The sequence below is a fragment of the Scardinius erythrophthalmus genome (genome assembly GCF_964197995.2).
Source record: "Scardinius erythrophthalmus genome assembly, chromosome: 4".
Classification (NCBI taxonomy): Eukaryota; Metazoa; Chordata; class Actinopteri; order Cypriniformes; family Leuciscidae; genus Scardinius; species Scardinius erythrophthalmus.
The window spans coordinates 56,487,627-56,509,323 of NC_138224.1; the positions used below are offsets into that span (position 1 = coordinate 56,487,627).

The window sequence follows — 21,697 nt, forward strand, 5'->3', positions numbered from 1 at the left end:
TCAGTACAGCGGTGGGACAGTTTACACTAAAATGAAAAAAACTCTGTCATCATTTACTCACTCTCATGTCGTTCTAAACCTGTATGGATTTCTTCTGCTGAACACAAAAGATGATATGTTGAAGTTTTGGTGACCACTGACTGAAAAGAGTGTCTTCTTTTGTGTTCGGCAGAATAAAGGTAGTCATGCAGGTTTGGATGACGTGAGGGAGAGTAAATAATGACAGATTTTAAATGTTTGCGTGAACTATCTCTTTCAGAAGGCCTACTCCTTGAGATTGATATTGTAATAAAGTAAATCAGTAAATCTTGTCCTCCACGCAGCTCTACTACAGAGCCTTTCGACATTTCACTCCCCTGAACACTTGAATATGGTAAGATTGAAATACACATACATATATTCACAGGATGAGATGAATCTTATTGCTCAACATACTCGAGTTTGTTCAGTGTGCAGTTTGGATCCTTCAGTAGATCAGAGAGCATCTTGAGTCCTGAGTCTCCCAGGGGATTGCCTCTCAGATCCAGCTCTCTCAGGTGTGAGGGGTTTGAACACAGAGCTGAAGACAGATAACCACAGCCTTCTCCTGTCACATCACAGAACTGTAATCTACAAACACACACAGAAACAATGAAGATATCTGAGACTGTGACATCAGAATTCACAACAAAAGCTTGTTAAATCTGCTGAATAATTACACATCCATTTAATATAAACTGATCTCTCATTTCATACAAGTTCTGCTGAACTTTCAGTATTTCAATTTGTTGAAACTAACTTACCTACATTTTAAAGCCAAATACATTTTATACAGACAAATCTCCTCTTGTTAAATGATGAACTTGCTCGTGCCGGCCGCTCTAACCAGTGATAAACACAACGAGAACTGTTCGACCCTTTTGAATTAAACACTACTATGATATGGGAACCGCAAAGGCAGTTTCTAACTAGAAATACTGAAGAAATTATGAATTTGCTTCTTTTTTTAAGAAATCATTTGGCCAAATATATTAAATATCTTGATTTTTTTTAATTAAATATATTTGAATTAAAAAATAAATTCAATATGGAAATGCAGTTAAGATGCTGATGAAAGATCAAAATCTCTCAATCTGTCAGAATTAAATATGACCCTATATTAAGAGATAACTTTTTTATTTTATTTTGTCGCTGGTATTAGTAGTACTCAAAACAAATGTTTTCCGGTCAAATATTTATTAGTATTTAATAGGGCTGGGTATTGACACAAATTTCACAATTCAATTCGATTTAGATTTCGATTACAATTCGATTCGATTCAATATTGATTATTTTGGATATCTGGTACAATACATTGCAAATTTTCTCAAGGAAAACAAATCTCTTAACTATTATTGTAAACTATGGGAGTCAGTTGTAGCCTGTAGGCTTCATTAGCCTACTATAATATTGAAGGTAAAAAGGAACTGATTTGTATACAAACACTTAAAATACACTTTTATTTATTTTTATTATAATAAAGTTATATGAAATTATATAACATTTTAAATGGTGGCTGTCATAAAAAACTTTCCAGATTTATTCAAACATTCATTAAATATTGAAGAACATTAAAAATTATAATGAATATGTAATTTGGTGCATATATTTAACAAAATACTCCTCTCTAGAGTTAATTTTTCTAGCTGACTAACGAGTTTATGGTCACTGGATATGTTTTTTCTGAGGTAAATGTGACGTTACATGACATTGTTTACTAACGTCTTTCCACGGTTGAAACACTGATTGAGCGATTCCATGTGACATGATACGGACTTCGATAAGTTGCACTCTATCTTTTAACACACTTTCAGATGCTCACTCATGTTTATTTCGCGCTGTAACTGGTGTTATTAAGGCGGAAGAGAAGATCATGTGCTGCTGCTTCTCTTAACCCTTTAGGCGCCAGAGGTTTTTTCCTAAAACGTTCGATTTTGACATCTTAATTTCAAAAGGCTATATCTTAAAAGTGATAAAAGATAGAGACTTTCTGTAAATTAGAGAAATATTAAGGATGACCCAAAGTTTATGTAGGGATTACATTTTCCCATCTAATTTGCATATTATGACTTCATATGGTGATGGCCATCTTGGATTATAGAATTTTTATGTTTTTTGTTGATGTTTATTTGTTTTTTTGTTTTTTTTTTTACTGACAAAGACGCACACATCACAAGGACATGAACACACACAAAAAAGAACACATATTGTACACTACTAAATGGTCAGGGAAATAGATAGTAAATCAACAGTGTAATAAATGGCAGACAAAAACAATTGTTGCAGGGCTTTTGCTGTAGAGATAATGACTCCCTATTCATCCAGGTGACATTTCTTGTAGTGTTTCATGGTGTGGTCTTGCGATAGACTATGCATAATAGCCCCTCTGCCCCGTGTCACATCGCCTCTTCTCCTGCTACGAGCAGCAGCGCGCGCGGGCGCGGCCAGATCTGCCTCGCGCGCGCGATGAATGTGCACAGCTCGGACTACTGTCATTGCGACTCCCCACCCTGCCTCCACGTTATCCACATGAATACTTCGACCTCGTCTAACATACCCAGTGGCATTAGACAAAGTCTCCACCACAATACTGTCGTCGCGATTGCGGAGGGGCACACGGTCACGGCTAGCGCGGTAAAAATCTCCCGCGGCCGCCTCGTTCCCCACAACACTAACACGCCTGCTAACTTCGCGATGAACACTCCGACCCCGGGAAACATTGTTCCCACCACTGACACTGTGAAAAGGACCATCTAACGTTATATTGGGCAAAGGATTCACCGTTTGTGCTTGATGTAGGGCTATACTTTCACTTTCAGAATCACCGTCATTTTCTGAAGGCAGATAACGTTATTCCCCTTCAGAATCAGGGTCCGCGAAAAGAAGACACAACACTTCATTCCGGGTAAGCTTTATTGATGCCATTAGATAATAATAATAATAATATTCTAATGCAAATACTCGCTGATGTTGACAATATTGCTCTGATAAAATGGCTCACTCGCACACTAGCTCCGCTTTTGTTCGCACTGATTCAATGCGCTCTAGCTCGAAGATTTTGTATAGAAGCATGACTTTTTTTTGAGTCGGGGATGAAGTATGACATGTCTGCCAACTAGTGGAGGGGAGTTTGAACGAAATTTGACACCCTATTTGACAAAATCGGCCGTTTTATTCAGTGCCGCATCTTGTCGAGTAAACTCGACCGTGGCGCCCAGAGGGTTAAGCTGAGTTGCGCCAGAGTGATCTCACGCCACAGCGCACATTTATGTTTTTGAATTTCGTAAGAAAATGGACGTAATTTGAAACCTGAGACTTTGTTTCATATCTATAATAACAAAGCACAAACATTATTGCGATTTATTGGATGGGATGCTTGAAACAATGTTCCATTCATTCATCAACTGAAAACAGGATGACTAATCGATTCTTGGGATTTAAGAATCAATATCGTTTCGTAAAAATGAGAATCGATTAAAATTGAGAAATCAATATTTTATACCCAGCCCTGGTATTTAGTATTATTATAAGAGATTTTTTTCTTTCTTTATTTTTGAAAATGAAAAAACAATGAAAATAAATTTACGGGAATATATTGGCTGGATAAGTGGGATTTTTCCAGGCAGGGCCAATCCTGACAGTTTTGATTCCTATAGGCTGTGGTTATTTGTAATGCTGTTTTTATCATATGGAAGCAGCGACATGTTTTCTCCAACTCAGTTTCTCCAACTGACCTGGATATGTGTGTGTGTACTGTATGTGTGTGAGAGAGAAAGAGAGAGCGAGAGAGAGAGAGAGAGTGAGAGTATGTGTAAGTGTGTGTGAGTGAGTGAGTATGTGTAAGTGTGTGAGAGAGAGAGAGAGTGTGAGTGAGAGTATGTGTAAGTGTGTGTGAGTGAGAATATGTGTAAGTGTGTGTGTGTGTGTGTGTGTGAGAATGACTACGTTTACAAGCTGTCAATATTCGGGTTATGGTCGGGTTAAGGTCACTATTTGGGTTTCTGAAACATTCGGAATAACCTGTTTACATGCGTGAGCAGAGAGAGTTACTCCTGTATACATGGAATTTGTAATCAGTGGGCAATATCCCGATGTAAACGGCGACGCACAGTTAGCGTCTGGCACAGTTAGCGTCTGGACGTACGGACAACCTTAAGACGCAATATACGTCATTTCCGATTCTTCTTCCTGTATCCAAAGACAACAACAACAGCAGCAGCACACGGATAATGAATAGTTCGGGGCAGATTGCGATCGCCTTTGTTTGCGCTTTCCTCCTCGCTCCAAAATTGTGGTGCTGTGCTGCGTCTCGCCATGTTTACCTCTACTTCTTGTTTACTTCCGGTATACTGCACGCGGGTTTTTGTATGTGCCGTCTCTACTCAAAAGACCAAGATTCCTTGCGAATAGAACATGCGCAGAACACAAATCAATGTTCCTTTTGATGGAGATATGCCGATACGCGTTTACATGACCAAATATTCGGGTTAGAAAAGGGGTACCCCAGGGATCATATCCGGGTTTTTAAAAACCGGGATATGAGCATATTCAGGTTTTTGCCGGTGTTTACATGGCCGTGCGCGATCGGGTTATTGCTAATATTCCGGTTTTGAACGGGTTATTGGCTGCATGTAAACGTAGTCTGTGTGTGTGTGAGAGAGAGAGAGAGAGAGAGAGAGAGAGAGAGAGATAGTGTGCGCGTTTATTTGTTTGTCTGTGTGTGCGTGTTTATTTGTGCGTGTTTGTAGGCTATATGTGTATTTGTGCGTGTTTGTCTGTGTGCGCGTGTATTTGTACGTGCGCGTGTATTTGTGCGTGTTTGTCTGTGTGTGCGTGTGTATTTGTGCGTGTTTGTATGTGTGTGCGCGTGTGTCAGGAGGACATTCACTGACAGTGTCTTGTTGCGCATGAATGGTTTAAAAGCATTTGCATTAATAAGAGCATGATCATATAATGCTAGCTAAATGGTGACAGAAAAAATGGATGCTGCATTTATTGCGTTAAATATTCTAACGCGTTAAGCTGGACAAAAATTAATTGCATGTGTCAAGGTTGACAGCACTACTTGACATACATTGCTGACAGAAAAGTGGACTCGTTTTCATGGTAGGCCTACACAGAATGTTTTTTAATAAGCTACACAGAATGTTCTACATTAAATATTTAGCTAGCAGTCGTTACCTAGCAGCAGTGTATTTTAACGTTAGCTCAGTCAAAGTAAGGCTAACATCAACAGGTGTAGTCAAGTCAAGTCATCTTCATTTATATAGCGCTTTTAATAATGTAGATTGTTCCAAAGCGGCTTTACAGTGATAATAGGAAATTAAAGTAACAGAGATTGTTTAGGCTTTACAGCAGCTCTAGAATAAAGTTATTGTCCAGCTAAAGTTTGATTGATTCACTTCCGTCGCAACGATCATTAGTTATTAACTTAGGGGCCGCTAACACGACACCGCTTTAACAGAAAACTCTCAAGTTCTTGTAGACAGAAAATATGATTATCCTGACCTGAGCTAATTTACTGAATCAACCAACTCACATCTCCTTTCTTTCTTTTCATCCATGGGGGGGACATGTCCCCATAGGAAATTATGTTCGTGTTTGTGTGTGTGTGAGAGAGAGAGAGAGAGAGAGAGAGAGAGAGAGATTTTATGAGAGATTCCCTCATGCTATTTTACAGGTTTAGAAAACAAACTAACTGAAAAGAACTAGTTTAAAGTCAGTGGCGCGTTGCGCATGTTATTCATGTGATATTTTAAGGGCGCATGCTTGGCCATAATCAATGTAGCGTGTGCACAACGCGCATACACTTTGATTCTCTCATCTACACAGAAGCAGCAGTTTTCATTTTTGCAAATCATACATTATTACGATAGATAGATAGATAGATAGATAGATAGATTATTATAAAAGCATACATATAGCTTACACATTTACCCAAATTATCATACGCCTTATCATGTCACTTCTCTGTGTTTTACGGCCCTGACGAGAACGTCGGTCTCCTCGGCTGTGAACCGCTGCCGGTGCGCGCCTGGCAAATCCGCCGTTATAATAGGAATCCGCTTTAGAATAAGCGCGCCTGCTCTTAAAGGGAATGTGAGATGTCGCTCTGATTGGTTTATTTCACGTTACGCCCAAACCACACCTATGAATAAAGAAGCTACTTCAGACCAACCCCTTTTAGATTTGCGCCGGGTGCAAGAGTCATCTATCCCGCCGGAAAAATAGCAACAGCGCCCTAAGACCCGCCCACAAAGTTACTTGCGCTTTGCGCTTGACACTTGCGTTTCAGATCGTTAAAACTCTGTCATTCATTACTTTATAGTACTTGTATTCAACACCAACCCTAGCTTTTAAGAAAGCTTTAAAAAGAGGTACAACATCTTGACCATGTCTATTCTCCATTCTATTTCTCCTTGTGATGTAAATTGCAAGTTTAGCTTGTCCAACAATCAAATTAATTAGCTGCCATTTTATTCTCTTTTTTATTTCTCATTTTATATTTTTGACCATATCTCAATCCCAAAATAAACACATTAAATGTGAAGTTTTCCTGAAATCGTAAAAACAGATCCTTCAATAAAACAAAAAGTATTTCCAATCTAATAAAAGATTCTAATAAAAAACCTTCTAATAAAAAAACGTTTCTCTGGCTCCAGAAAAAGCACATTTGTCAACAACATCCGCATTTCTAACAGAAACAAAAGCATTAATAGCTATAGCCCCATGCAATATACGCCACTGCAAATCCCCGGTTTGCTTGTTCAATGGTGGTTTGTATATCACCCTCAAAACTGGTTTATCTTCTTCTTCTAACACAAACTTTTCTCGCCTCACAGTATCTATACAACAATTTTCCTGCAACCAAACCCAACTCCAAATCATGCAACCCTTTTAAATCCAGCAGAATACCAGACATTCCCTTTAAATCTGGTGAAATAACAATTTTCGGAAAGGGATCTCTCATATTTGGAGCCAGGCTTCCATTACCAAAATTTTGCAACATTGCAACCTCCCTCCCTCCCTGCCTGCCTCCCTCCCTCCCTCCCTGCCTGCCTCCCTCCCTCCCTCCCTGCCTGCCTCCCTCCCTCCCTCCCTGCCTGCCTGCCTGCCTCCCTCCCTCCCTGCCTGCCTCCCTCCCTCCCTCCCTCCCTGCCTCCCTCCCTCCCTCCCTGCCTCCCTCCCTCCCTCCCTCCCTCCCTCCCTCCCTGCCTCCCTCCCTCCCTCCCTCCCTCCCTCCCTGCCTCCCTCCCTCCCTCCCTCCCTCCCTGCCTGCCTGCCTACCTCCCTCCCTCCCTCCCTCCCTCCCTGCCTGCCTGCCTGCCTGCCTACCTCCCTCCCTGCCTCCCTCCCGCCCGCCTGCCTGCCTGTAATAATAATTTATTATTACATTTTGTCTAAGTTACAGTCTTAGGAGGCTGTTGAAAAGAGTATTTGTGTATAGTGAGAGAGACTGCTTGAGTGGAGGAAGAGATGGTACTCTGTCTGTCTTTCTGTTATCGGCCTTCTAAAGCAAGCTGAAGCAAAATAATGATAATGAACCCAGCTGACTTTTCTAAGAAAAATTTAATAATGAACAGACGTGCTTTGAAACTGGTTAAGAGACCATGTAAAATTAGATAAAAGCTACAGGAAAAGGAGAAGTTTAAAATCTTATTTAAAATTTAAATATGTTTAGAGTAAACACCAAAAGATATGAATATGAGCGGTTCATAGTCAGGTATGTGTGTGTGTTGGATGGTGACAGCATTGGATGTTTTATGAGTGTTAATTCGTGTTTGGTATGTGTTAGTTTGGGGGAGCTATTCTGTCTTCATAGTGTGTATATTGTGTCATTAACCTCTGGAATGAATTTCATCATTACAGATGGGTTAAGGCAAATGACAAATTTTAAAGAGGCCGAAAATCGGATGAAAAAACAATACAGAACATGGGACGAGCTTTAAGTTGACTGGTCATCAAGCTCTGATAGTAATTACTTTTGTCATTTATGGTGTTGTTGATTTGAATAACTTTCTGGATCAGTTTTAAATATTTATGTAAATTGGACTCGTGAAGTTGTGATGAACGAAAATGTTATAGATTTGATGGCAACAACAAAGTGACACATTGGCTAAGTAAATATCAAATTATCCAGAGAGACCCTCACATTTATGATTATTGTGAACAAAGGAGGAGAATGTTGTTTGACTGACACTGACCAAGTCTGTACACCACGACCTGACCTGATAGAAACAATTGATGACTTTGACATTGAAAAATGTTTGTAGATGACTGACTTAAGAGACCAAATAACAGGCCTGAAAAGCAGTGAGACTCAGGGCCGGTGCCCTTCAAATTATTAGATAAGAAGATGAGATTGTGGCTTTACGTACGATTTTTATTTCAGAGGCAGAGAAAGATGTCTGGAGGAAATTTGGCTGAAGGACAACATTTGGGTTAGTGTTGAAAACTTTGTTTACCCAAACACCATTATGTTAAAATTGATGCACGAGTTGTATCATGCATCAAAAAGGGGGATGGTAAGGATTGCCATACCAAGGGGTTCAAATTTGCTGAAAGCCATCGCACAGGTGGGACAATAAATGTTGGGAGGACATGGGGTTTAATTGGGAAAAAGCCCTGCAAGAAGTCATTTTTTCTCCCTAACAAAATTAACAAAATTGCTGTCTGTAAGTGTGCTAATAACAAGGACTGTTTCAACAGGAAACGCCAGGGCAGATTTGGCAGCGAAGGCCACGGCAGCACAGCAGACAAAAGAAACTATGTGTACTTTACTATCTGACAATAACCTCGACATTTGTTTTTCTTTACAGAGGATGCAGACTTTTGATACAGGGCAGAATGTGCCCAGTGAAATGGCTATGGATGAATTTGGCTAACTATCCTGGCCTGGGTTATTATTGTGGCAGAAAGGTGCCACCTGCGCAGCGCATAACTTAAAACTTTCCTTTTGCAGAATGTCAGGATGGATTGTGTCAAACAGAACTGATTCTGTTCCAAATGTATAAATATTGTTTTGTTAACATGACCAAAGTGGGTTGAGTGTTTTTTTCAGGTTTTCCAGTGCTATTCAGTGAGCAAAATTATCTGGTGACAATATGTTTCAGGCTGTTGATTCCACAGGTCACACCAAAAAGGACGACCGACTAGACAAGCGGTCACTAACAAAATAGCTAGGGTCTGCATTCACAGGTGACAGCAGACAGGAAATGGTTCATTCCAGTGGAGGTGCGGTCGGGATCTAAGGGAAAATCTTGTAAGGATCGGAAAATGATAGAAGAGTGTGAGACCTGGGTCCAAGCCTCTCACCTTAGACTACACCAACCAAACGCAGCAACCCCACACGCCGACGCGGAGGGCAGTGAGGGATCAAGGGACGTGCTAGTAACGGCCTCCCTTGCCACCGAGAGAAAACCCATTGCAACGACTCACAAAGAGTCACCCTGGTGAAGACGGAATGTCCATGGGGCGAACAAGATGATCAACCAGGAGGAGGATGTGGACCAACTAAGGGTTTAAGTTTAGCAGAAGAATCTGTTTTTTGACGATTGTGATGATTTTATTTGATTAAATCAAACTAGGGCTTAGTATTGATATAGATCTAATGATTTGATTGGTGCAAATGTTTTCAGGAAAAGTAGAAAATCTATTCAATGACGTGAAGTACGGTCATAAGCAAAAATACGGTTGATCTGTAATGGAAAAGTCAGAGTTAATTTTTAACAAACCACATTGGATAGAATGGGTAAAATCATAAAACTCTTCTGGTTAGATTTGATTAAATAGTGTATTAAATAGAGCTCAAGTAAAACCATTGCCCGATTGAATTAAAAGTTAACAAAATATGATTAGGAAAATGGTTAGGAAATATGTAGATAGGTGTGGATTAATGGAAAAGGCTGAATGTATAGGAGTTATGATTGTATGTGTTATTCTGATAATTTTGTTATTCATGGGAACAAAATTAGGCAGATGGTGGAAGTAGCGGAAGCTACAGTAAAGTGGTGAATTGGAGGGTGTTTTTCATTTTCTTATTTTCTTGTTTTCTTATTTATCTTTCTGAAACCCGGTTAAAAAAGCATGAGGTGATAAGTGATGCTTTTAGTAGGCCTATCATTTAATAGTCAGAGCATATAAATAGTGTGATTAAAAATGTTTAAATTCATTTAAAAGTTATGATAAAAATGTTAAAAGCAGTTTAAAAATTATTATATGTTTATTGTTTATTATTTAAAAGATAATGTATTTCTGAAAACTGTCTTAACCAGCATTTATGGGGTTAATAGCGATTGGGCGACGCGTCAGGTCGAGTTTTTTTTTTAACACGGACGAGAGAGGGGAAGCAGAAGAGTGAGAGTGACACAGAGATTTTCTGAGTTAATTTGTGAATGAGTAGTGCACAAACCAGTGTGTAACTTGTGTCTTATGATTGTTTTCACGACAACCAGTGATAAGAGTGACAAGCTGCATATTGAGAAACGGGAGGAATTTCTGCACGAAGTTCAGAGACTGTTTACATTTGTGCTACTGCTAATGCTAACGATTAGTCACCTTGAAGTATAGGCTGGAGTCCATTCATTACAAGTGAACGACATTTTCTAGTTAAAGTTTGACTCCCTCAGTTGAACTGTTTGTGGGGTTTATCTGCTGTTTTCGACCTGAAGACAGAGAAGAGACTCAGACAGAGCTTGGAGCAACCAGGACTTCTCTCGTGTGTTTTACTGGAAACGTGGAGGAGAGAAGAGAAACCAACGGAGTTCGTGTTGAAATGCTGATCGGATGCTGAGCCTGATCCTGTGATTGTTGGACAAAGGACTGGACAGAAACATTAACTCAAGGTATCCTTTATTTTGTTTGCTCGCTGATGAGTGAAGCGGCCATTGAGTTTTGGGCCACAACGGACACAAGCACCGCATCAGGCCTGCTACGGTATTTTAGTTTTATAATAATTTTGGTTGCCGGCTTTTGATTGCATTAAGGTGTGTGTGGGCCCACAAAGTATGTTGGTTTAAGTAACTTTGAAGTGATACATTTGAGGTTTTCTGAATTAATCCATTTGAAGGTTAATAGGGTTTAAATTGTTGTCTGCCTTTATATGGTACAGTATTTTCCTATAAAAAAGAGAGACATTTTGTGTTGAAGGTTTAAAAAAGAACAATCATATCCTTATTTCATTTTTTTTATTTCGTTGGAGATAATTTCTTTATTGAGTAAATAATTGAGATATATTTTTCTAAAACCTTGTGTTGTGTTACTGTATTACTTACCTGGAAAGAGGTTTTCATTTTATTCTGAGAAAGACATACAGACACTTATGGTTTAAAAATCTTTATTAAAACTATAACTTAGGAAACGTGAATTCATAGGTAGGTTAGAAAAACATTTCATGTGTGCACTTTAAAAGAGAGATCCAAGATAACATTTAAAACTGAGTTAATCAGGGTTAAAACACATTTGATAAAAACCATAAAAGAACCCAAAAGCTCTGCCCTCATCAATATACATACTGAGGGGAGCGCTACATAAAATGGAGGCACCGCTGGGATCGTCTTGGATTTTTCAGTGAATAAAAAATAGAAATAGACTTAAAAGGTAAAGAGATTAACTAAAGTTACTAAGCTAATTTACAAACAGTATTAACATGGAAAAACTTGAACTAGTGTCAGAGTTAAAACGCTGGTGCCGTGGTGAGGGTTTGGATGAGAAGCATGCACTTATGACCATCGTCCCAGAAGATGTAGAGATCAGTGAAGTGGAAGAAACACTGGAAACTATCAAGTCTTTAGGACGGGTGCGTGTACGAGGGAGAAACTTCAGTGCAAGATTAAACCGACGGATGGTTTTGTGTGAGAGTAGAGAGACTGTGCAAGAGGAGAGTGTTCCTTCTGAAGTTGTGCCTATGGATGGTGGAGAGGTATGGCCTGTTATCATCATAGGAGGGGCACAGGCAGCTGAGGAAGAGTTTAATAGTAAACTAAAAGGGTTGCTGCAGGCTGAAGGGAAAACCATGGAGGACCTCAAATCATTATTCCCCAGTACACCCCCGCCCACTAGCTCAACTGAATCCATCCTTCGTGCTGTCGGAGATTTATTGGAAAAGACAACCAAACCAGCTGATGGTGGGAGTTATGGTCGACTACGCATGTTCTCGGGAGCCCTACCAACGCCGCCAGGTGAGGAACCATTTGATCATTGGTTAGAGCAAGCATTGCTTATGGTGGAGGAGACTGAATGCTCTGATAGAGAAAAAAGACGCAGAATTATTGGAAGTTTAAAGGGGCCCGCACTAGAAATTGTGAAAGCAGTACGGCACGCCAATCCTGACGCTAGCCCAAAAGAGTGTTTGGAAGCCCTTGTAAGTGCTTTTGGAAGTGCTGAGTCCGGTGATGATCTCTACTTTGCTTTCCGATTGATGCAACAGCAAAAAGGAGAGAAACTATCAGATTTCCTTCGACGTCTAGAGAGGTCTCTAGCTAAGGTGATTCAAAGAGGTGACCTCCCTGCTAGCGGCAAGGATCAAGCCCGACTGGAGCAACTGCTGAGGGGTGCTATTGCCTCCGACCTAATGCTGATCCAGCTGCGCTTGAGAGAAAGGAAGGCTGCACCCCCAAACTTTCTGCAGCTGTTGACTGAGATTCGTGCTGAGGAAGAGTACGAAACTTCTAGAAAGAAGCTCAGTGCCTCAGTACATCAAGTGCATGCTAATACAGAAGTGGATACAAGGCAAGCTGAGATCCAGAAATTAAAGGCTGAAATAAAAGAGCTAAAGTCAATGGTTGCATCAGTAGTGACCAAATCCACTCATGTCAAAGATGATTATGTGGAGGTTAAAACCATTAGTGCACCGCCTGGCTCTGAGAAACGGCAAGATGCCGAGCTGGCTGCCTTGAAAAAACAACTGAAACGACTAAAACAGAAAACTAGCAATACGATGCCTGAGCAAGATGCTGCAGTTGCTGTTTCAACCATGGAGGCTTCTAAACAGGTCCCCAACTCCCCCAAGGGAGCACCGAAAAGGTCAGAAGAGAATTTCTGCTATAGGTGTGGTGAGAGCGGACATTTTGCCACAAAGTGCCGCAACCCTGAGAATCAAGCCAAGGTTATCAGAAAGCTAATTCATGCTTTGAAGGTGACAAAAGACAGACAGCAGTCTGGGGTTGCCAGCACCAATGAAGTTAACTGTGGGGTCAAGAGAAGTGCTGTTACCTCATCAGAGCCGGCTGACATCCCTGAAGGCTTGATTGGTCCACCCAGCATAGTACCTGTGAAAGTAAATGGACATTGCTGTGAGGCCTTGTTTGATAGTGGCTCTCAGGTCACCATAATTTTTGAGTCTTGGTATCAAACTTACCTGTCTGATGTCCCAATACACCCCGTGTCTGGTTTAGCCCTGTGGGGACTAAGTGAATCTGAGATCAGTTATCCATACCGTGGGTATGTAGTGGTCGACATTGAATATCCAGCAAAGGTTGCAGGTGCCGATCAGATGGTGACAGTTCTCGCTCTTATCTGCCCCCAGCCCCGAACTGCAGACCAGACTCCTATTATTGTGGGGACCAATGCCAGTCACATCCGACGTCTTGTACAGCAGTGTAAGGACAATGGCATTGACATCACCCAGACACTGGGGATACAAGCCTGTTACAGTGACAACAAGCTAACAGCGCCTGGCACGGCCACAGCCCTGGAGGAGGAGGGTGATATTGGCTGTGTGTTATGGCAAGGCCCTGGCCCACTGACTCTGCCCCCGGGTGGTGACTGTACTGCAGTCTGCAAAGTCGAATACAAGCTTCAGGTTGACAAAGAAATCCTGATGGTTGACTCGTGTCCAGTCGCTTCACTCCCAGCGGGTGTGCTACTTCAGCCCACGGTGGTGCCCAACGAAGAGGTGAACGTCAACCATTTTAGAATATTGGTCCAAAATGAGTCCTTGACAGAGGCAGTCATACCAGTGGGAACAGTTATCGGGCATATGTATCTGACAGATGCAGTCACTCCTCTCTCTCCATCCAAGACAGCTGACACGGAGTTCGATGTGAACCTGATCAACTTCGGAGACTCACCTGTCTCAGAGGAGTGGAAAGAGAGACTCCGTCAAAAGCTATCCACAAGGTCCCAGGTGTTCTCTTTACAAGAATGGGATGTTGGTTTGGCAAAGGGAGTAGAGCACACAATCCGGATGTCGGATCCACGGCCGTTCAGGGAGCGCTCTCGTCGCCTAGCTCCAGCTGACCTGGAAGACGTGAGAAAACACCTCCAAGAATTGTTGCGTGCAGGGATCATCAAGGAGTCTCGTAGTCCCTATGCATCCCCAATCGTGATTGTTCGCAAAAAGAACGGAGCTGTGAGAATGTGTATTGACTACCGATTGTTAAACAGCCGAACAATCCCAGATCAGTACACAACACCTTGTATTGATGAGGTGTTGGATTCAATGACCGGAAGCAAGTGGTTCTCTGTTCTTGACCTGCGTAGCGGTTATTACCAAATCGCCATGGCCGAGGAAGATAAGGAAAAGACGGCATTCATCTGCCCACTGGGGTTCTTCCAGTTTGAGAGGAAGCCGCAGGGGATAACTGGAGCCCCAGCCACCTTCCAAAGATTAATGGAGAAGGCTGTGGGTGACGTGAATCTGCTCGAAGTCCTTGTCTACCTCGATGACTTGATTGTATTTGGCCGAACGTTAGAGGAGCACGAAGAGAGACTTCTTAAGGTCCTTGATCGTCTGGCAGAAGTTGGATTGAAAATCTCATTCGACAAATGTCAATTCTGCCTCCCAAAGGTAAAATACCTTGGACATATTGTGTTGGCAAATGGAGTATCACCTGACCCAGCCAAGATAGAGGCAGTTACAAGTTGGCCACAGCCTACGCACCTGAAGGCTCTTCAATCCTTTTTGGGATTTTGCGGATATTACCGCCGTTTTATCGCCAACTATGCAGCCATAGTCAGGCCATTGTCTGAGCTCACAAAAGGCTATGCTCCAACCCAGCGGGGCAAGAAGCCTGAGAAAGACAACACAAAGACTTACCTCAAAGAGTCCGAGCCCTTTGGTGAGAGATGGGACCAGTCCTGCACCGAGGCTTTCCACAAGATTATCCACTGCCTTACTCATGCACCTGTGTTGGCCTTTGCAGATCCTAACAAGCCATACGTCCTGCATGTGGACGCCAGCTTGAGAGGGCTGGGCGCTGTCCTATATCAGGAACACAGTGAGGGTCTGAGACCAGTCGCCTTTGCCAGCAGGAAGTTAAAGACATCTGAGAGGAATTACCCCGTTCACCAGCTGGAGTTTCTGGCCCTCAAGTGGGCAGTAGTGGATAAATTCCACGATTATTTATATGGGGTCAGATTTACTGTACGTACGGACAATAACCCGTTGACGTACGTGTTATCGACTGCCAAGCTCAGTGCTGTGGGGCACAGATGGCTCTCTGCCTTATCCACCTATGACTTCGATGTCAAGTACCAACCAGGCAGCCACAACATAGATGCTGACCTGCTCTCAAGGAATATGCCTGATGAGAGTTCAGAGGAATGGGAGACCATACCACAGTCTGGTGTGAGATCCATCTGCAAACGAATCTGCATCCCTGGTTCGGCGGGCAGTCCACCGAGGTATGTAGACCAGTTGGGAGCTTCGCCTGATTGTGTGCCTGATGCTTATGCATTCCCAACTCACCTGGAGTTGAAATCATTGGGGCAGATGTCAAAGCAGGAGCTGATTGAAGCTCAGGAGGATGATGCAGCCATCCGATCTGCCATACAAGCTGTTAAACATGGCAAATGGCCGGAAGAGAATGGATCCTGTTCAGAGCGCTCTCGTCTAAAAAAAGAGATGGGGAAACTGATGATGAAAGATGGGCTACTCCATCGCTTAAGCAAGCGACCCTCCGGAGAAGAACTCACTCAACTTGTCTTGCCAAGCGAGTTCAGAGAAGTGGTGCTAAAGGCCACCCATGATGATCTCGGACACCTTGGTATTGAAAGAACTACAGATTTGTTGAGGAGCAGGTTCTTTTGGCCGAAACTGGCATGTGAAGTTGAGCAGTACATAAAGAACTGTGGAGAATGCGTCACTCGGAAGACCCCCTGTCATAGGGTAGCGCCTTTACATCACATTTCAAGCAATGGACCGATGGATCTGGTATGCATCGATTTTCTGTCCAAGGAGCCAGATTCTGCAGGTATCAGCAATGTGTTAGTGGTCACGGATCATTTCACCCGTTATGCCCAGGCTTTCCCATCCCGAAATCAGAAAGCGCAGACGGTGGCAAAGATCCTGGTGGACAAGTATTTCCTGCATTATGGTTTGCCAGCCAGAATCCACTCAGATCAGGGAAGAGACTTTGAGAGTCAGTTAATCAAAGAGCTCTTGAAGATGATGGGGATCCGGAAATCACGGACCACTCCCTACCACCCGCAGGGAGATCCGCAGCCTGAGAGATTCAACAGAACTCTTCTTTCAATGCTGGGAACCCTGGGCTGTGAGAGGAAACGGCAGTGGAGCAAACATATTGGCTACTTGGTTCACGCCTACAACAGTACCAAATGTGATGCTACGGGGTACTCACCCTATTTCTTAATGTTTGGCCGAGAAGCCAGGCTTCCAATAGACTTGTGTTTTGGAACCTCTCCTGATGGAAAAGCTGATGGTGGTCATTCACGCTATGTAGCCAAGCTAAAAGAAGACTTGCAAAGAGCTTACAAGCTTGCCTCTGAAACGGCCTACAAGACACATCAGAGGAACAAGAGGTCCTATGATAAAAGAGTGGGATTCCAGACACTGGATATCGGCGACAGAGTGTTGCTAAGGAACTTAGGATTAAAAGGGAAACATAAGTTGGAGAGTCGTTGGAGTCCTGTCCCTTACGTGGTCCTGGGAAAGATGCCCAACCTTCCAGTGTACAAAGTGAGACCGGAGGACGGAGGTGGAGGAGTCAAAACTTTGCATCGTGATCATCTTTTGCCGATTGGACAGTTAGTGAGAATGCCGACAGTGGAGACTGAGGACAAGTCACCTGTCAAGACAAGATCAAGAACCAGAGCTGAGACACAAAAGAGGTCGAAGAAAGTCTTACCTGAAGTACAGGAAGCTCTTCAAGAGTTGCAGTTTACAGATTCCTCTTCAGATGTGGAGTATTATGGACCTGGAAAACCCTACAGTACTTACCTGAAGGAGATCCTGACAAAAGAAAGAGATACTGTTGGACAGTCAAATCTCATCCAAGATGATAGTGATTCTTCTCAACAGTCAGATGGAAATCCTGCTGAGGATAGTTTGTCAGAGGGAAACAGTTTGGTGCAGGAACTTCACAGTATGAGAGAAGAGGATGGAGATCAAGATTCAGTTCCTGAGGAAGAAAGTGATCCAGAGACTGATAACCCTTGCCACGATGAGCATCCAGAGACAGTCACTAAGACAAAAGTGATTAGCAAACCTGAAAACCGTACAAAAAGGATAGTGAAACCAGTTATCAGGTTAACTTACGATGAGCCTGGTAGGCCAAAAGATCAGCCTCTCACTATCGTGCATAGAGGGGTTATCATTAAGATTGGCAAGAGTTAATTTAAACTAGTCATGCACCTTTTCCACTAGTACATTTAAAAAAAAGGTAGAGTTCATTATGTTTGATGAGGACATCAAAAACCTTTAGAAGGGGGAGGGTGTAACCCGGTTAAAAAAGCATGAGGTGATAAGTGATGCTTTTAGTAGGCCTATCATTTAATAGTCAGAGCATATAAATAGTGTGATTAAAAATGTTTAAATTCATTTAAAAGTTATGATAAAAATGTTAAAAGCAGTTTAAAAATTATTATATGTTTATTGTTTATTATTTAAAAGATAATGTATTTCTGAAAACTGTCTTAACCAGCATTTATGGGGTTAATAGCGATTGGGCGACGCGTCAGGTCGAGTTTTTTTTTTAACACGGACGAGAGAGGGGAAGCAGAAGAGTGAGAGTGACACAGAGATTTTCTGAGTTAATTTGTGAATGAGTAGTGCACAAACCAGTGTGTAACTTGTGTCTTATGATTGTTTTCACGACAACCAGTGATAAGAGTGACAAGCTGCATATTGAGAAACGGGAGGAATTTCTGCACGAAGTTCAGAGACTGTTTACATTTGTGCTACTGCTAATGCTAACGATTAGTCACCTTGAAGTATAGGCTGGAGTCCATTCATTACAAGTGAACGACATTTTCTAGTTAAAGTTTGACTCCCTCAGTTGAACTGTTTGTGGGGTTTATCTGCTGTTTTCGACCTGAAGACAGAGAAGAGACTCAGACAGAGCTTGGAGCAACCAGGACTTCTCTCGTGTGTTTTACTGGAAACGTGGAGGAGAGAAGAGAAACCAACGGAGTTCGTGTTGAAATGCTGATCGGATGCTGAGCCTGATCCTGTGATTGTTGGACAAAGGACTGGACAGAAACATTAACTCAAGGTATCCTTTATTTTGTTTGCTCGCTGATGAGTGAAGCGGCCATTGAGTTTTGGGCCACAACGGACACAAGCACCGCATCAGGCCTGCTACGGTATTTTAGTTTTATAATAATTTTGGTTGCCGGCTTTTGATTGCATTAAGGTGTGTGTGGGCCCACAAAGTATGTTGGTTTAAGTAACTTTGAAGTGGTACATTTGAGGTTTTCTGAATTAATCCATTTGAAGGTTAATAGGGTTTAAATTGTTGTCTGCCTTTATATGGTACAGTATTTTCCTATAAAAAAGAGAGACATTTTGTGTTGAAGGTTTAAAAAAGAACAATCATATCCTTATTTCATTTTTTTTATTTCGTTGGAGATAATTTCTTTATTGAGTAAATAATTGAGATATATTTTTCTAAAACCTTGTTTTGTGTTACTGTATTACTTACCTGGAAAGAGGTTTTCATTTTATTCTGAGAAAGACATACAGACACTTATGGTTTAAAAATCTTTATTAAAACTATAACTTAGGAAACGTGAATTCATAGGTAGGTTAGAAAAACATTTCATGTGTGCACTTTAAAAGAGAGATCCAAGATAACATTTAAAACTGAGTTAATCAGGGTTAAAACACATTTGATAAAAACCATAAAAGAACCCAAAAGCTCTGCCCTCATCAATATACATACTGAGGGGAGCGCTACATTTCTAAGGACGATGATATGTAAAGAGGGTTAAAAGCAGCAGTCATCCGTGTTACGAGGTGGCGTACAAGGATAGGGTTTGAAATGAGGAATTTTTTTTAATCTACTTTTTGTATTTTTAAGGCTTGTTGAATTAACCAGGGGTGTTGAATTGATGTGTTTTTCCTACTAAATATAATCTACACTATTTCTTGTTCATATTGAGGTGACTGAGGGTACGATCTATAGTGTTGGGGGTGCAATAACAGTGCTTGTTCACCTAGCCCGGCCATATATATAAACATTTACTTGCTTGCTATAAAATTAAGGGCCTATCCTTACAAAAACAGCCTAAGCTAATTCATTTTTAATCTTTTTTCCTACAAGTTTAAAGAAGAGTGATCAGTTATATGAAAATCAGAAATGAGAAGTATAAGTGTGATGTAAGACTTAAACTTGGTGCATTTTATTATTATTATTGTTTGGTTTGGTTGGTTTTGATTGATCAATTATCAATGAATGATAAAAAGGGGGAATTGTAATGAAAAATTTAGATTTTCATTGATTTACAGTATTGATTTTCAATTATTTTCAGTGAGACGTCAGGGGGAGGCAGATTGAAAAGGGACCTCTGACTAGGGGTGGGCGATATAGCCTCAAAATTATATCACGATATTTCAAGAATATTTGCGATAATGATATTTATGACGATATATAAAAAAAAATTGACAATTTTTTTTATTACATTTATCTCACCTAAATGTTTGCTCACTCATTGTGTTTTTACAATTGGGTAATTTTGTATTTCAGAGTTTACACAACACAAGGAAGCTTGATTTCAATCTTTGAATTAAATTGAAAAAAGTAGCAAAACATATATACAAAATAATAAAGATACAAATAAAGAGAAACGTTTTTGGGTAGGTCTAACACTATTCAGAAATACTACAGAAACTGAATAAGGTAATCAAATGTAAAATAACACTAGTCCTGACTAAATTAAATTAAAGGCTATTAATTCTGATTCCTTACAATGAAAGCTATCTTTTGTTGTTTTGACGACAACATTAATGACAGACACATATGGCTGCTGTCACTTTTAGAGCTAGTGCCCGGATCCATTACTGTTATACTGTCTGTCACACTGTCACGCACGTATTATGGTTATTTCAGACATAACCGACTGTTTACGAATATACTAACCATGACCGGAATTTTTACACAATTTTGCGTGTTTTTTCCCCCGTTAAAGCAATATAATCCGCGAAATAGAACTTTTGTTACTCGCGAGCTGTTTGTGAGGCGGCTTTACTGTATGCACGCAGAGTAAACATCTCTCAGAGAGCGCGCGAGAGTACTGAATAGTTTAAAATCGCAAATGTTTAAACTGATAAGACTTAAAAAGAAGTGAAAATGATAAACTTTAGTTACGATGCAAGTGACAAAAGACAATTCCGTCATGTCCTGACTGCTAAACACAAGAGTGTGGTATCGACGCTTGACTTGTGCAACCCATTTTGAAAGCGAGAGAGAGAGAAGACGCGGCACCGCTGAAAACTCACGCGGTTGGTAAAATCAATATTTGCGGGGGAATTTCCCGCATTATAAGTGGTAGACCCGCGGGAATTATTAAAATACTATTGAAGTAGCTCCTTTTTAGGTACTAAATCGTCATTGGAGGCTGACTTGCTGCTCTCGCGCTCAGACAGGTGTTGTGATTGTGCGTGCTAAGGAACGTAATGCGCCATACGTCATTGCATCGCTATATCAGTGATATCGCGATATGACACTTTTTTATCATGTACAAATTTATACCGGTATTATCGTGGACGGTATGATATGGCACACCCCTACCTCTGACCCCTATGGTCATAGGCCGTCCAAGTTAGAACTTGTGAGTTTGTAAGAATAAACTCAGCAAGATTAGATTACTAGCATAGAAACCTTCCCTTGTTTAGATAAGAGCCTGTAAGCAGAAGACCTTGAAAGCAGTATAAAGGCTGCTCTGCCCTCCTCCCTCCCTCCCTCCCTCCCTCCCTCCCTCCCTCCCTCGTCGCACTTTTTTCACAGACTGTACTTTTGACTTCTGTGTTTCAACTGGGCCTTTCTTGCAAGAAATAAATACCTTTTTAAAAGACAATTTGACTCAGAAATGTCTCTTATGCAGTGATGATTGCATTTTTGTGGCTCATTCACACACCTGAATGAAAGGCTCATTACGTATGCAGCCTCATTATGCGGGCCCCATTGACTCCACAGGTGTGAATCACGCCCACCCGCATATGGCCTTTCCAAACAAAAAGTGTTTTACAAGATTTAAATCAATGTATTGTGTTATGTGAATGATTAGGCAGGATGATTTTCACATAATTTTGAAGAAAAAATTCTAGGCAACGTCATCCATTTGTTAAAAGTCTTATTTACATATATTTAGAATGTGTTTTATGGCCTTATTTCAGAAACTTTAGTTTTTTGTTTTTGAAAAAACCATGCATAAACATTATTCTATCAAAAATACAAACATGTACATGCAAGTTGTTCATATATTATGGTAGCCCTGTTTG

The 21,697-nt window shown here is 41.2% G+C and overlaps 1 protein-coding gene across 1 annotated transcript in view; it reads right to left on the reverse strand.

Moving 5' to 3' along the window:
* LOC308690131 (NACHT, LRR and PYD domains-containing protein 12-like) overlaps positions 1 to 21,697 on the reverse strand; it is a 263,008-nt gene that overhangs the window by 70,120 nt on the left and 171,191 nt on the right. The window contains exon 10 of the mRNA XM_081364419.1: positions 436 to 609. Within this exon, the coding sequence (XP_081220545.1) occupies positions 436 to 609 (174 nt within the window). The remainder of the gene's footprint in view (positions 1 to 435; positions 610 to 21,697) is intronic.